Below are 15,249 nucleotides of genomic sequence, written 5' to 3'. Positions count from 1 at the left end.
TGAAATGTAAAATCATGCATAATAACTCCAAATGCAGTTCATAAATAAAACAGTTATGTAAATATCAAGGACATACAATACTCATTTCTGAATTATGTAGTTAAAGGTTTTCTTTTACAAGGAGTCGAAGTCAGCACTAAAATATCTCCTATGCAGTGCCCCACTTTCTTGTCAGTTGTTATGTGTTGTGAAGTCTGCCATGCAGGCTGCAGCTTTGCCAGGAGTGTAACAGCTGGGTGACTATGACAGTGGAGCACAACAAGCAGAGAATTCAAATCAAACTCACAGCCTGCCATTTCATCACAGCTGACGACTTAGTCATCCCAGATTTTCCCAGTGGCTTTGAACATGTTGTTAATGCTTGATTAACTGGAATTTCATTACAGCTGAGCTTCTGACATATATCCCCCCTGCTTGCATTAAATATGCAAGGTAAGTTACACTTCTTACAGAGAATTCCTTGCATCTGATGTCTTAATGCTCCAATCTGGAGTAGCCCAATAGTCTCTCAGGTACCAATACGAGAACGGCCAGACTGACAGTGTCTTCATCTGATGAGTTTTGCTCTAGATTAAATGTAAATGTATTCATTCAGAATCACACAAGCATATCTGAGAAGTAATATAAAATATTAATTTCAAATATGGCACTGCACATCAGATCTGGGTGTAGTTTGTGCTCTTTTAACACACAATTTCCCCAGTAGGCAAACCACAGGAAAAATATCTGAATAATGTAATCTTTGCCAACAGTAATATTAAAGGGGATAGTGCTCTTACCACAGAAACTACCGGTATATAAGTGGGTACAGTTGATTTTAGGATTTTGGTCACAGGATAAAGCTTAGGATGAGGTTCAAATACACTCAAATGTATGAAAAACGAGTATAGCTATTGTGAACTGTAGTGATAACATTCAACTTGAAAATGTCTTAATGAGGCATTTTATAAAGCAAACATTTGGCCTTTGAGTTTCCTCATGGCAGCACATAAACACATTCACTTCCCCTTTAAAACCCTGCACTCTCTCACTTGGTCCAGTACAACCCAATTACTACAGAACTCGGTGAAATCAGACAGAAATAATAATGTGTGGCCTAGCAAACAGAAGTCCCAGTACTTAAGCATGAGTAGAATGCCTTTAAAAGTAAGATGTTGCTTTGTCCAGTGTGGGATTGTGGGGAAATCTGCACCCAGCCTTTCATTTCCCCTCAGGCATTATTTTGTGTAGATTATCAAGACCAGGAAATTAACAGATATAGATCTGACATTCAGTTTAATATTGGTGTGGGACAAGCTGTCAGACATATAGTCAGATAATTGGATACTGGATGTGCTAAAATGTGTAAATAATACCATTTACCTATGACTAGAGCGGAGGACTCCTGGTTTGATGTGGAGATCACAGCCCGGATGTTGTCATAATATTTTACCTGTAATAAGGAGGGAAATAAATATATATGTAAAAACAGCATAGTTGTGTTAAGGGTGAGAATAGACACAAATTTCTCACTGAAAGCATTTCAAATTACTTGTGTTATGCATGCACTTATTGCGTCTTAAAAATATGTAAAATTACATTACATAAATTAAGTCTACAATATACAGCTCTGGAAAAAAAATGGTTTTACTATTTATAGGCATGTGTTTGGGTATAATGAACATTTTTGTAACTACATTCTATAAACTCCTGACAACATTTCTCCCAAATTCCAAATAAAAATATGAATGGAATGGAATGGCTGCCATACATGTAGAGATGTTGATTTAAGAAACATTGGCAGTGGTCTCCTAATTTTTCCAGAGCTGTATGGGTGTGTGTGTGTGTGTGTGTGTGTGTGTATGTATGTATGTATGTATGTATGTGTGTATATATATCCCTGCAGAGTGGCTTGACCGATTCAAAACTCTACTCGGAGCCGAGATTAGAAAAAACATACTGTTGAACATAAGCGCATTTTTGGATCAATAAAGCTCTTATTCTACTTTAGAAATCTACAACACATCTATCCATCAAGTGAACAGTTCAAATACCTGCGTCACCCAGTCTTCATGTACCTTCCAGCGAATGTATGTAAAATTTGGAGAGAGAACAGCATTGTCGATTCCTATATTGGGCACATTTTCAACTTTTGGCAGCTTCTTCCACATTCTGAAAACACAATGTCACAATTACTATTTGCTTACACACATTTCTGAGAAAAATTGGCATTTTTAAACCAATGCTTTTATTTTAGTTCCCAGATTTCTCAGTCCCCATGAACAAATCCATAAATGCAAATTTTGTGAGTTGTACTAATGTCCAAAACTAGTAGCATCCTATCTAAATGGACATATTCATAATAGTTTTCCCTGCATTAAGGCCTTGTGCCGACTTTCAGAATAAACTATTTGAACAGTACTGCATCAGCAGTCTTAGCTTTTAAATTATATAATCATAGTGTTTTCCTCCACAATCTGAAAGTGAAGGTTTAGGATGATTTATAAGGAAAACAAATGCACAGAGAGCTTGGCTATTGAGCTTTAAACTAGCTTCCAGCAAGTCAGATCGCATCACTGACCTGCAGCATTGTGACAGTCATTCCCTAAGGCATTTGGTATTTCAGATACACAGTGCCCTTTTCCACTACAAATGATTCCAAATTAAACAAATGCAATCTTATATTTATCATTTCAGTGCTATTATCATAATGTTAAGTAACCAATTGATAACCCAGGATCAGGCGATAAATGACAAATATCAAAGGTTTAAAAGTTTCTCAAACAAGATAGCAGCCTGGCGAAGCTCTTTCTCTTTTAACTCAAAATACTGGATCTAATTATACCTCATGACTAGGATTACACACATAGCCTTGGGAAATGCAGAACTCATCCCAAACACATAATATCTTTATTAAAACTGAAGAAGCAGGGCTTTTTTGCATCAGAGATATTCCTCGCCTGTGGGACTCATTGCGCCAGAGATCAGTGAGGTCACGCACATCTGCTTTTTCACAGAGGATCCAAAACAGACTCCGAAAGTGAGAGACAAGCATCCAATGCTTGGCCATTACATTAGCAATCATATTCAAAGGGTCTCTCAAAAGTGACTCTAAGACCTTTAGCGGAGTTGATGGAGCTATTTCAGTGTGGGCAACGTAAATGACCATAAATGACCATGTTCCTACACTTAAGAAGTTAAAGGCTACAAACAGAGCAGGCTATTTCCCCTGGTTGCTTGTTGTTGGTTTTTACTAGCGAATCAGACCCAGTTATGCAACTTCCAGTGATTTTTTATTTTTAACAGTGAATTTCAATTAGAAGTACAACTACTTTCCTACAGTGGAAGATTGGTAGTTTCATAGCACTCTAATGTCAAAATGTGCTTTGTATTCAATCTGCCTGTCAATAGAGGCGCTTTATTATTGTTGGTGTCTTCGTGCCATGAACAGATGCAGTTTGTAAAGGAGAAGAGCATTAGGAAATGGATTTTAATTTAAGGAGTCGATTCACAACAATACCCTTTTAATGAATAAGCCCATCTCCCTTTATAACAGAAGTACTTATTGCTTGATTAGACTTGGTTTTTAATAGATGCAATTACCTCAATGTCTCTCCGACGGATGTCATTAATATGATGTTCACGCATCCCTGCAATTTAAGTTTCAGTGTTTAGAAATCAACCACAGCTATAAATTGTGTGTAATTTTATTTTCTCCACAACAGTTTAAAAACACATTAAATAAAGGAACTCTAGAGCATTTACCTGAGCATCCCCATACAGAATCATACACTCATCAGGGCCAGTGGAGCTGGAAAAGCCAACATTAAATATCAGAGCTTGGAAAAAGAGTATTTGTATCCCCATTTGTAAAGCAGTTAATCCTAAAGAAACCACTCCAAATCAAATAAAACGTATACGTATGCTAGAACAGCATGTGTGTGGACACAGTTCTATAGCACAACATTCAAACAGAAATTCTCTATAAATACCTCTTAGGACAGAAGGGTTACAACACTTGGTTCTATGATTAGGACAATAGTGCTGCACTAGTAGGTGTAGAAATAAAGGCTAAAAAATTTAGCCTCACCAGTAGTCTAATCTGAGAGGCACAGTCTGCAGTGCACTGATCTGACAATAGGGCTCCAAAGAAGAGAGTTCATACATCTGGATCTCCCTGTCCCTGAAAACGAAAGTAACAGGCAAAACAGTCTGCATATATGCCATAGGGTGCAATTTACACATACTATAGAAACAAATGTGGCTGGAAACATATAATGACAAAAGCCATCCCTTCACAGAGTTGTTAATGGTGTGTTGACCCTAATGATTCTGTGCCATTCCTCCCTCAGCACAGAGAGAAGCTGTCCATCTCGGTTGGTTTCTGCCTTTTCATTTCCTTCTCCAAGTATTCTGAAGCATAGACATTAGGACTCTTAAAGGGGCAAGGCTTGTTTTCAAAGCTACTCTCCTTGAACTGCTGCTGCTCTCCTAGATTTGCAAGCTAGTGTGTTTGGTAAAGGTACAACCTACCGCCATAAAATTCAATTAATGCTGACCAGGTCTAAAGTATAAAGGCATGTGCTGATGGTCAGCGTGCCCTTCATAAAACCCCATCTCAACACAAGACCTCTGGTCCACTTCCATTAGCAGTGGAGAGAGGCTTGTCCCATTACTTTTTGTAAGTGCAGTGTAACGACACCATCAAATTATGGAGGCTAAATCATTTCAATTTCCTGTTTGGCATTGGAATGTACCCTCATTTATATCAAAAGCCTATCATTTACTCAAGGGTCCCATGCAATATTGAAGAGCACCCGATATATGTTCTAATTAATTAAAATCAAGCCAGACAGAAGAAAGAGGACACGACAAGCATCTATCCGTGTGGACGGATAGATGGGTAGATCATTTTAAGCAATGTTCAAATATGAATCTGTGCTTTGAACGACCACGTTTAATAGCTTGAACTTAACGTTTAAACTGCCTTCTATTTCAAAATCATTTTGCATGATTGCTTAAAGAGGGGATCTCAGCGGGATCTTTAAAATACGGCATGTACGTGACCAACCTGAAAACCGAGCACAGTAGAAAATGCACTGCGTGATTTTACTAAGGGCAGTTTAGGGAGTATTTCAGGTAGGTCAGATGAGTCAGATAGTACAGACACAGTTATTAATTAAGGCAATTTAGGTGCAAGGATACATACAGATGTGATAAAGACCATTAGTAGGGTCCTTGAAGGTGGAGAGCAAATATTACTACCACTGCTAACAATATTAAAGAAATATGTTACCCAGTTCCTAGGATCAGCTTGTTGTACTCTGGCATTGTGATGAAATCAGTCACCCATTTGTTTTTTCTATTTACTGGCCTCTCCTGGTAGGAAAACAAGAATAACAAGTCAGAATAAGGACAAGATTAAAAGCAAGTCCCAGACTGTATATTTTGGGGTCTGTTACATACAAACACAGTCTTGCTTTTCTTCAATTTCAGCTCCGGAGACCAGAAGTAGATGGCCCCGTCCTCCCTGACTGTGACAACAGTGCCATCGGGGGTACAGCGGAGCCTCAATATGGGCTCACCATGACAGACTTCTTTCACGGTGGCCGGCAGAGCAAACGACGCCCATTTCTTTCGAGAGAGAGACTCCTCTTTCTCGGTGTACTCCAGCTGCATGTAAGTGCAAAACTGGTCCTGGAAGAGAACAAAACTCATCAGAATTCTATCCCATTTATGTTTGCTACTTTGCATTTGCATTTGCATTCAAACCCATGCATTCCCTTGAGCTCCACACACTGCCTCGCTCGCTTGCTCACTCCCTCCTTCCTCCGGGCCTGGCGGTAGTGTCTCCCCTGCTGTTCAGTGTGAGTTTCTCTAATGTACAGCTCCGCTCACAGATTCTGTCTGAGGTCTCTTGCAAATTGGAGAGAAATGGCAGCTCTAGGTTTCTCTAGAAGCTACGAGTGATGTCACATTAGCTTTGAGGGCACATTCCAAACACAAGGGCTGCCATGCACTGGAGTAAAAAGGAAAGGAACCTTACTTTCATCACTGAGGAAACAGTTCAGTGATTAAGTTACATTTCAGTGCCCTGCAATTTGATAATCCATACCTATGAAATCTGGGACTAGCTTTGGATTAACCTTAACCCGTCCTGATTTGGGGTGACCCTAACCGGATTTTTGTGGTATTTAATTTGGTATAGTTCTCTTAGGCATTCAAGCACTCTACATATGACAAGAAATCAACATCCATATGGGCTGTAAAAAGTGGAGCAATAAAAATGTATTAAATAAAACCGAAGCAGAAGTGACCGAATGACAGCGGTTACAATTAACACCTGTCTACCTCCCTCTGCTTTTCATTTTGCTAATAAAAGTAGAAGTTTTGTGGCATCAACTACATCAAGACAAGAAGGTTCAGAAACAGAACTGAAGTGACTGAATGATTATAAGCTATTTATAAAACAATATACTGTTACCAGAAAACATCTCCCTCCCCCTCCCTACCTTCCTTTTTATGTGATTAATAAGTATACAGGTTTTGTATTATTAACTGTGTAAGACAAGATGTCACTTTAAACATCTCCCACTCTGTCAAGGCATTGTTCAGTAAGACTAATCTATTGGATCTCCCAAGTACTACACAGGCAAGCACAGGGGGTTGTATCAGAAACTTGAGTTTAAAAAATTTAAATGTATATAATAATTTACAATTTTAAATTGGAGATCAAAGGAGAGAAATTAATTGGTTATGCTAATAATAATTTAAAAAATACATGATTCTGAAACTATATTAAGGACATACAGGATCGTAACAAAGAGATAAAGCCAAGAGAAGGAAGCTCAACTCACCCACTTGATTTTGCCATTTGCGGAATAATCAATCTTCATGAACAACTCTTGAATTTGCTCCTCGCTCTGACAATCAGATAGCACAAGAAATAATGAAATAATAATGCCTTCATCTCCAGACAGCTCCATGGTGTTGCACTGTTCAAAACCTGCAGCCTACATTGCAAGTATTTGCTCAGAAAACCCATTTCAAATGACAGGACTTGCTTCAGGGCTAAAAATTAACAGTGCCTGTATTTGATTTCCCAAATATAATAAAAATGGCTCATTTCCTAACATTTTCTACTCAGTTCATGAAAACAAGAAAAATATATAAATACATCTACAGGTATTAATCCAGCAGTTTCCATTTTTATATAGTTTCTGTTCATCATTACCTCCCAAGGCAACGCATTCTTCCCCGCTTTCCTCGCCATGTTTGCCGTTAATGCAGCTTGATTTAGCAAATGAATCTCAATGCAAACCAAGCCTGATCTCCATGCAAACCACACACTCTGCGAGCAAGGCTTCCCAGTAATTGTTGAGGGGTTCGGTTGCTTAATATAATCAGGGCTGGAGGTGGTTAGGGGAGAAGGTGCAAGCCAAAGGAGACCTCTTTCTTTTTCCAAGATTCATTAAGCAATTTAGGAGCGCTTTCAAAAATATACAAATGCCATTATTTGAATTGCAAAGTTCGGGTCACGGTGTTGAATGGTGATCTGGCCTAACCACCTTCAAACCTATTTGAAGGCTGATATAAGCACGGTTGATTAATACTTCTTTATTAGACACTGTGCAGTAAGCTGTTAAAATGTCAAATTTTAGTGCAGGTTTATAGTTTGGCTAGTCTAGCAAATAAAGTTTCCCATGCCCTAAATTTCTATTTGTTGCAGGCCCCCCCTTTCTGCCTCCATGCACCCCCCATCCCACCACCACCCGCCTCACACTTACAATGTCACGTAGGCCCAAGCAATTCTTCACAATTCGCCTGAAATTCACCACATCCAAAGATCTCCTCCCATTCTTTTCAGATTCCTGGAACAAAAAGGGACGCAAGCGGTTCAATCCTTTCAAATTTACCTCAGGCTATTGTGACAAACAGTGCTCCCATACAGAACTGAAGAGTGTACTAAATATAGTAGTGTGCAGTTTTGTTAGCCTTTAATTACCTTTTAGAAAAACAACCATTTTAAAAAAGGTCTTCCTCTAATGCTGTTTTATGTATGTTTTAGACTTGTTTTTAATTGCAATACATTTTTTATATTCCTGTCTGTAGGACATTTATTGCGCATTTTAAATCAAACCATAGCTGTATATCCTGGAACAATTTCTGCAATAGGACAAATATGAAAAACCCCATGCACACTATAAATTAAATCCCAGTAAATAAATAAATGCATAGAGACATTTATCTGGGATGTTTTTTTGTTGTTGTTGTTTTGTGCTTTTTATTTCAGTGGTAAAAACCTTTGTGCACAAAACTCAAGAAGTGACTGATTCTGAGGTGTACTGCTAAGTTCACATTATACCGTCCTTTAAAATGAACTTTAATCGTGATTTTGTGGTAGAAATAGAAACACATAATAAGATGCATCAATACATCATTTGTCATACTAATATGCCCCACAAAGCCAGTTTGATTTAATTCCTACCTCAAAAGCAACCTTGAGTTTCTTCAGGTGTTCCAGAGATACCCTCTGTTCAATCTGATGCAAAGAGAACAATGTTATTTAAATTCCACTGACTACATCTCATTAGAAAACAAATCTGCATTTCATGAATCTCAAATTGAAATTTTCAGTAAGACCTTGACCGCTGCAATTTTTGATATCTGAATTTATCGCCAGATTAATGCCACATACCCAAGCATAATAATATAATCTAACACAGTACAACACAACACAACACAACACAACATACAACGTAATGCACACAAATCAATACAATGCATATACAATAATATAATGTACACAAAACAATACACACAACCCCCCTTACCCTTCACACTTTTAAATGTACTATATTGTCCACCACCCCACTCCCTCACGTTTTGAAATATATCTTAAAGCATTTATTGTTTGTCTGTGTTGTAAAAATGTTATAAGTAAATGTTATATGGTGTTTGTTTTTATGTTTGCCTGAATATAGATAAAAAAATAACACTGAAATTGAAGAAAACGTGCCACAAGCAAAAATAGCATTAAATAAACGCATGGTAATAAAAGCACAGAAAAAGTTAAATGCATGTTTTCGATATTCCTTGCATAAATATTTAGTTTAATGCTCATTCACAACAGCCTTGTTTAAGTTTTTATACAAACTGGGAGGGAAAAATACATTAAATTGAATCAAAAGTAAACAAACATACAAACCGGACCATTAAAGCATCAACATAAACAAACATCTAACCACTATCACTGCAGTGGGGTCATTATTCATTTAAGCACTAAAAAGCAAGACCTTTGCTTGGATTTAACAGCCTGGAGGCACCAATCCAAGGCCGATTTCCTGTGTAATGAGTGAGAAATTTCATTGCATTCTCGAGCTGGTCAATCACTCAAACAGCTACCGGGAGACAGCAACCCAGCCAATAGACTAATTAAGGGAGCAGTAGAGCCATATTTATAGATCTATTAAAGCGATATGACTAAAGCTCAAGCTAATGAAGTGTGAATTTTACTTTCTTAGTTTTACTGTGAAGTGGTCCACAAATCTGTAGTTTAAAAAAAAAAATCTGTTGCAGGTTTGCAATGTTTGAAAGAATCATTAGAATGTGGTGATGTGGGTCTCTCACACGCCCTGTTGAGGAATGGGATTTTTAGAGTTGGCTGGAGTTTCGTTTGCTAGATGCTTTTCTAGTCAGAGTGCGGGAGTGAGGTTTTGCTGCACCTTATCTGTCCAAACACTGTCAATAAGGCACACCTCATGCAGGGTTTCACTTACCAGCCAGTTAACAAGGTCTGAGCGCTAAAAGGCAAGGTTGAGTGATTAATTCGAGATGAGAAACGCATTTATCAAAACGTGGCACTGTTCCACTTTAAGGGCCTTCACTTCTGGACAGCTATTAGAAACTGTTAACTGACAGCCGGTGTGCGGCTTTCTCTCGTAGAGGCACTTCAAACACTGCGCTGACACATTTTTGTCTGCTTAAAGTGTGTTCTTGTTCTCTGTGTGTTTCAGAGAAAAGCTTCTAATGTGACTAATGACATCTCTTGGATTTTGCACGGTTACCTAGCAACACCCACACTACTTCTAACGACAGCTCCTTGATCTTCCATTAATAAATAACACAGAATAAACTTTCCTAATCTTTTAGGATGCAAAAGGAGAGGAACTGACTGGTATTTACACAATAGAAAGCTAATTGATTAATAACTGCAGCACTTGGAAAAAGGTCAAGCACCTTGTGATTAGGTGCACAGGACCGTGAACACTGAAAGAAGAGTAGTGCCAAAAAAACTAAACACTGAAGGCAATAAGAGTATAATAGAAATTCAATCTGAGTTTTCTAAGAGGATTGAATGAAGTAAATGATGAAATATTGAAAGGTCCTGAAAAGGTATACAATGAATCGAAATACTGTAAACTGTTATTAGAATGGCATTTTAAGAAAATGTGTTTCTAAAGAAAGACGTGCTAACATCACAGCTCATTGGTAGAGCGTATTACATCTTGATCAACACAATAAAATTTCAGTAGGAACTAATGTTAAATTTCAGCATATAAAACAAACACTGTCCAACAATTCTACGAAATGGCGAGAGTCAGAAACTGAAAATAGAATTGAAATATTCAAATGTATATTCTTTCAGATGCTGCTTTTTCAAATTACAGACGGTTCCCTAACAAATCTTGAGGGTGGAACACACAAACATCAGCTGTAAAGAGGGCTTTATAAAATCTACCAACAGCAAAACATCAATAGTTTGCTTCCAGTTGCATTCGATCCATTTTGAAATGTGTGGGTTACCTTCATCTCCTGTATGATCAACAACAGCGTCCATCCTGGCCCTTAATCCACTGCAGGCGGTTTATGCCTCTCTCATGAAAAATGTATGGGGGCTGACAATGCCCTTGTTGTGGGAAAATCGTGTAAGAAATGTGATGAATGAAACCGGGCATCTGACGAAACCTTCTGTTTTGCCGTGCAGGCCTCACATGACATCCACACAGCCAGGCACGTCTATACTGGCCAGAATGGTGGACTCCAGCTGTCTTTGCATTGCAGATGACCTAAAAGCATCCACTTTTGTGTGTGTGTGTGTGTGAGTGTGTGAGTATAGGAGCACATGAATTGCCCCAAAGAAAAAGGCTATTGGTCAGATTTTGTTTATCTCTTGCGCCTGTCCCTACTTTGTTACCCCAGGTTGGTATTCCCCGTGTTGAGAAATGAACAAGGCAGCCAGACTATTCACAAGTATCCTCATGAGTGACACTATTAGAAGTGTAGTATTTCTGTTTGTTTGGTTTATGCAATTAGATGATGGCAAAATTATACTAATGAATCCTGTTCAATGTGGATATCTGGAAAGTATTCATCCACATTTACTGGGGAACATTTTTAAAGAATGTGGGGTCGTTTTTTAGAAATCAGAATCTGTGTGTGAGGGCCGCTAAGCAATAAACGTCATACAAAATACATTGAATATAGTAGGCAGACTGAGTCGTCTCTCAAGCTGTAAATAAACCAGCTTGTATTTCACAAAGTTGTGTGTGTGTGTGTTACTTCTGTCCTTTATGCACTACTATTGAATTTCCTTTGCTTTGAAGTATGTCAGACAGGCAGGGACGAACTGACTGGAAGTCCCATGGTAGTTGGCTTCTTCATGTCAGTGCGATGACAGCTCTGATCTATGGCTTTATACTGATTTTTTTTTTTTTTAAATATATGATGCACATCTGCTACCCGTTGCATTCTCTGGCTCTGTGTGCGGGAAGTTGAAAGTGTGTTATTAATATCCGATGAGACTCTACTGACATCTTGTGGCTAGGCAATCTGTTACAAGTAAAAATGCTTTCTTTCGCCATGCCTAAAGCATTAAGGGGAGCTAGAATAAAATTAGCATTCATGCATTTTTAGGGAGTTTTTTTTTTTGCTTTCTATGTTCAGTTAGTAAAAAAGTAAAAAGCAAGTCAGACAGTATGTTCACTGTTGCATGAGCTATATAACGGTGGATGATTTTTACAGCAATTTTCTGTCTCTGGAATTTCAGCCTAAACACATAATGAGTACATCATGCTTTTTCTTAGGGATTGCACTATGAAGGCTGATATCAAGACAACAATTATTGGCCTGCTCACTTGGCACGCAAAAGAAAGAATAGAAAAAAAAATCCACCAGTTATAATTAGTAGCATGCTGGTAACAAACATTAATGCAGTTGCCCGCAAAAGCAAATGTATTTATAAATGTTCCCAAGCAACCAATTAACACTACCTAGCACTGTCCACTTTTCCCTTGCTAGACACACTCTCATAAACAAAACAAACATCTTCTCAACAGAAGCAGATGGTGGGAAGGGCAAGGGCACTGTTTAACTAAGGTTTACACAGAGATTTCAACAAATTAAGGAATTAATTGCAAGGTGCTCATACTTTAATGTCATTTCTAATTCACACTCATCTACTCCACACCCCAATGTGCCAGGTGGCCTAACTGGAACTGTGAATGGATGCTGCAAGAAAATGAATAATAATAGATAGAAAGAAATACAAAAGCAAGATGGAAAGAAAATCACCTTGAGTTTCCGCAGGGTCCTGGCTGGGTCCAATGTGTGCAGGGAGCGCAGGCTGTCTGCGGCGCTGTAGGCCAAGCTCACAGAGTGCCGCCGTAGTCCCTGTTTTATCAGCTCTCTCTCCAGCCACTCCGGCGGTGGCAGGTTGCGCTCAGAGTCCTCAGGCTGGGACTGACCAGTGCCAGAGCTGGACACCTCGCACCTGAGCCCCGGCACCGAGGTCTGAACCCTGCGTGGCCCGGGCTTGCCAGTTGCAGGCCTCAGCTCACTCAAAATGCTGGAGAAATCCAAAGAAAGTGCTAAGCCCAAAAGTTGCATAATTTTTCCTTGTTATTTTCATTGACAAAGTTGTTTTGTTTACCTTAGGGACTTGACGGGAACCATTAAAGCAGGTCTGGTTATCCAGGTTATCCTGCCTCACAAATCTTGGGACTAGTTTTTATTTCTCTTTTGTCTAAATTAGTATTTTATATTCAATGGTATTTTTCCATTGTAACCACCCTGCAGCAAATAAACCTGTGGTATTTGGGTGTCAAAATTCTTTGCTGCAAGAATCCTGAAGGAGTTCTACAGACGTTTAAGGACAGATTGAAACTTCCTATAGGACAAACTGTTATAGGAGAAAATAAATCTCTGGGGGTCCATGGCTTAAGGCCTAGGCTGTGGCCTTAGGATTTAATCGCTTCATGTTTTTCTTGTAAGCTTCTTTTTTTTCACACCCCAAAAACATTTCAGTGAGAGAAACCTGCAGCTCATTTACATCGATGTTATCAGTCCTAAAGCACTTGGACTCTCCTTGTTATCCTACAAAAAATATTATATAAAGGTGGCGTCACAAATGGAACATTTCCTGAATGGTTCTTTCTGAATGCTACTGTAGGCAATCAAAGCTCTACCAAACGAAGCACTTACTATCTTAATGTTTTATTTATGCTGCAGAACCTACAGGCTTTATTCTAATTGGTAAGGTGATATGTAAGAGTTTCAGACTTCTTAAATATCCTGTCTTGCATTTCCATTTTAATTACAACCCTGCAGTGGCGAACAGAGCTCAAATTGCTAAAAGGACTCGTGGGAGTGAATCCCACTCGAACAGGTTTATTTATCTCTGAATTAACAGGATCTCTGCATTTCCAATACTTGCACTTCGCTGTTGCTAATATTAAGGCTGGAATGAAGGCTGCAGGCTGTATATAGAATTAGTTAAAACATCCGTTAAGTGATCAATATAAGGGGGTATTTAAAAATAGAATAATTTCATGAAATGATTTGTTTGTATTTGTTGAAATATGGGGTATTATCGGAACTGTTATTTTATTTTAATTTTTTTTATGGATTTTTGTATGCTGTACTTAAATCACTTTAGCCAAAGAACACAGCTGGAGAAAAGCTTTGATAAATACCCTGGATTATAAAATTAGTGTGTAAGTTTGTTTTACTAAGCTCACATTAATTAGACTTCCAGTAAATATAGTTATGCTTAATTTATTATCCCCTCAAGCACAGTACCGCAGAAGTCCCCTGACAACAGTAAACACACTCTGAAACAACAATGATTTCTTTCTGCTGTGGAGCACATACAACCAAGCAACAACTAAAAACACTAAACAAAGCAAACACACAAATTCTTATCTTGTTAACGTTAAACTCTTATTTTGTTTCAGCCTTCAGGTCCCAGGAGCCACGTTCATACAAAACCCAAATATTCATTTAACAGATCATGCTTAAGTAAATGGAAATTTCTTTCACACTTTACATTCACTTAATTGTTGTTCTTTAGTTTTTTTCTGAACTTTTTTCAGAAGTATCAAAAGTAAAATAAACCTTTATACTCAGCCTTTGAAACACAACACATCACATTATATTATGTCAGCATTAATGCAACAAAACCAGTTTGTTAAGAAAACGGACATAAATAGACAAGCACAACATATTTTCCTTCAAGATCCATTTACTAAACTTTTAAAAACCAACCCCAAATGTGACTTTAACTGTGTCAGTATTGTCTGTTTGTGTGTGTGTGTGTTTTTTCACCAAGATAAAATTTAATAAGGTTTTTCCAAGTACTGTACCTGGTAATGTGGTAAGTTTCTAACTTCCCAGCAGCAGAGCTGGGACGGAATTTATTTCCCAGTGGCATTGCAGGTACAGATGTCTTCTCTTTAAAAGTTCTATGAATGTTTTGGATCTGGAATCCAGTTGTTTCTTGTCGTATTCTCAGGGAATCATTGTTACACAGGTTAGCTGAGCAGGGCTTGCTTCTCTGTTTGACTGGTTGTTCTTACTACTGCTTGTAGATGCCTCAAACCAACACTGTTTGCTTAAGTCTCACATTACTTGTTATTCTTATATTACTTCTGAAGGAGGCAGGCTGTGCAGAAAAGGGCATCATACAAAAGTCAAAAAAGGTTTGAAATTAGATGAAAGATGTTTTGTATTGTTTACAAGAATGATAGATTAGGATATGTGTATATATATGTAGCATTGATTAGGCATAAATAAACAATAGGTCAATTGAGTGTGCGTGTGTGTGTTGGCTCCAGTTAATACATCTATTATGAGGCCACTGCTGATAAAACCACTTTTATAAATGATAAATAACATTTTCTGGTCATAAAACTTAAAGAAAGCCCAAATTAAATCAGGGACTGTGCCACAGTAGCCATTATAAAGTAATGGCATTGCTGCACAATGATTCTT

At 38.1% G+C, this 15,249-nt stretch overlaps 1 protein-coding gene and 1 long non-coding RNA gene across 4 annotated transcripts in view; one reads left to right on the top strand and one right to left on the bottom strand.

The window, feature by feature from the left end:
* The window catches only part of LOC136746873 (uncharacterized), a 33,656-nt gene extending 22,161 nt beyond the window's left edge, over positions 1-11,495 (top strand). The window contains exons 4-5 of one of the 3 annotated variants that reach the window (XR_010816427.1): positions 5,476-5,658; positions 10,967-11,495. This is a non-coding gene — a long non-coding RNA (uncharacterized LOC136746873). Of the gene's footprint in view, positions 1-5,475; positions 6,320-10,966 lie in introns of those variants that run through there. The other 2 variants (XR_010816428.1, XR_010816430.1) reach the window with 2 other exon arrangements.
* Positions 1-14,845, bottom strand: part of wdr95 (WD40 repeat domain 95) — a 45,822-nt gene extending 30,977 nt beyond the window's left edge. Inside the window, exons 1-12 of the mRNA XM_066699713.1 lie at positions 14,622-14,845; positions 12,553-12,826; positions 8,468-8,521; positions 7,767-7,850; positions 6,837-6,902; positions 5,446-5,676; positions 5,276-5,358; positions 4,070-4,162; positions 3,745-3,790; positions 3,583-3,629; positions 2,034-2,151; positions 1,363-1,432 (exon numbers count right to left, since the gene is read on the bottom strand). Of these exons, the coding sequence (XP_066555810.1) occupies positions 1,363-1,432; positions 2,034-2,151; positions 3,583-3,629; positions 3,745-3,790; positions 4,070-4,162; positions 5,276-5,358; positions 5,446-5,676; positions 6,837-6,902; positions 7,767-7,850; positions 8,468-8,521; positions 12,553-12,826; positions 14,622-14,689 (1,234 nt within the window). The 5' untranslated portion in view covers positions 14,690-14,845. The remainder of the gene's footprint in view (positions 1-1,362; positions 1,433-2,033; positions 2,152-3,582; positions 3,630-3,744; positions 3,791-4,069; positions 4,163-5,275; positions 5,359-5,445; positions 5,677-6,836; positions 6,903-7,766; positions 7,851-8,467; positions 8,522-12,552; positions 12,827-14,621) is intronic.
* Between the last annotated feature and the right edge of the window lie 404 nt (positions 14,846-15,249).

The sequence above is a fragment of the Amia ocellicauda genome, chromosome 3 (genome assembly GCF_036373705.1).
Source record: "Amia ocellicauda isolate fAmiCal2 chromosome 3, fAmiCal2.hap1, whole genome shotgun sequence".
In the NCBI taxonomy this organism is placed as follows: Eukaryota; Metazoa; Chordata; class Actinopteri; order Amiiformes; family Amiidae; genus Amia; species Amia ocellicauda.
Note: the sequence above shows the minus strand (reverse complement) of the source record. Positions and strands in the feature narration are given on the sequence as shown.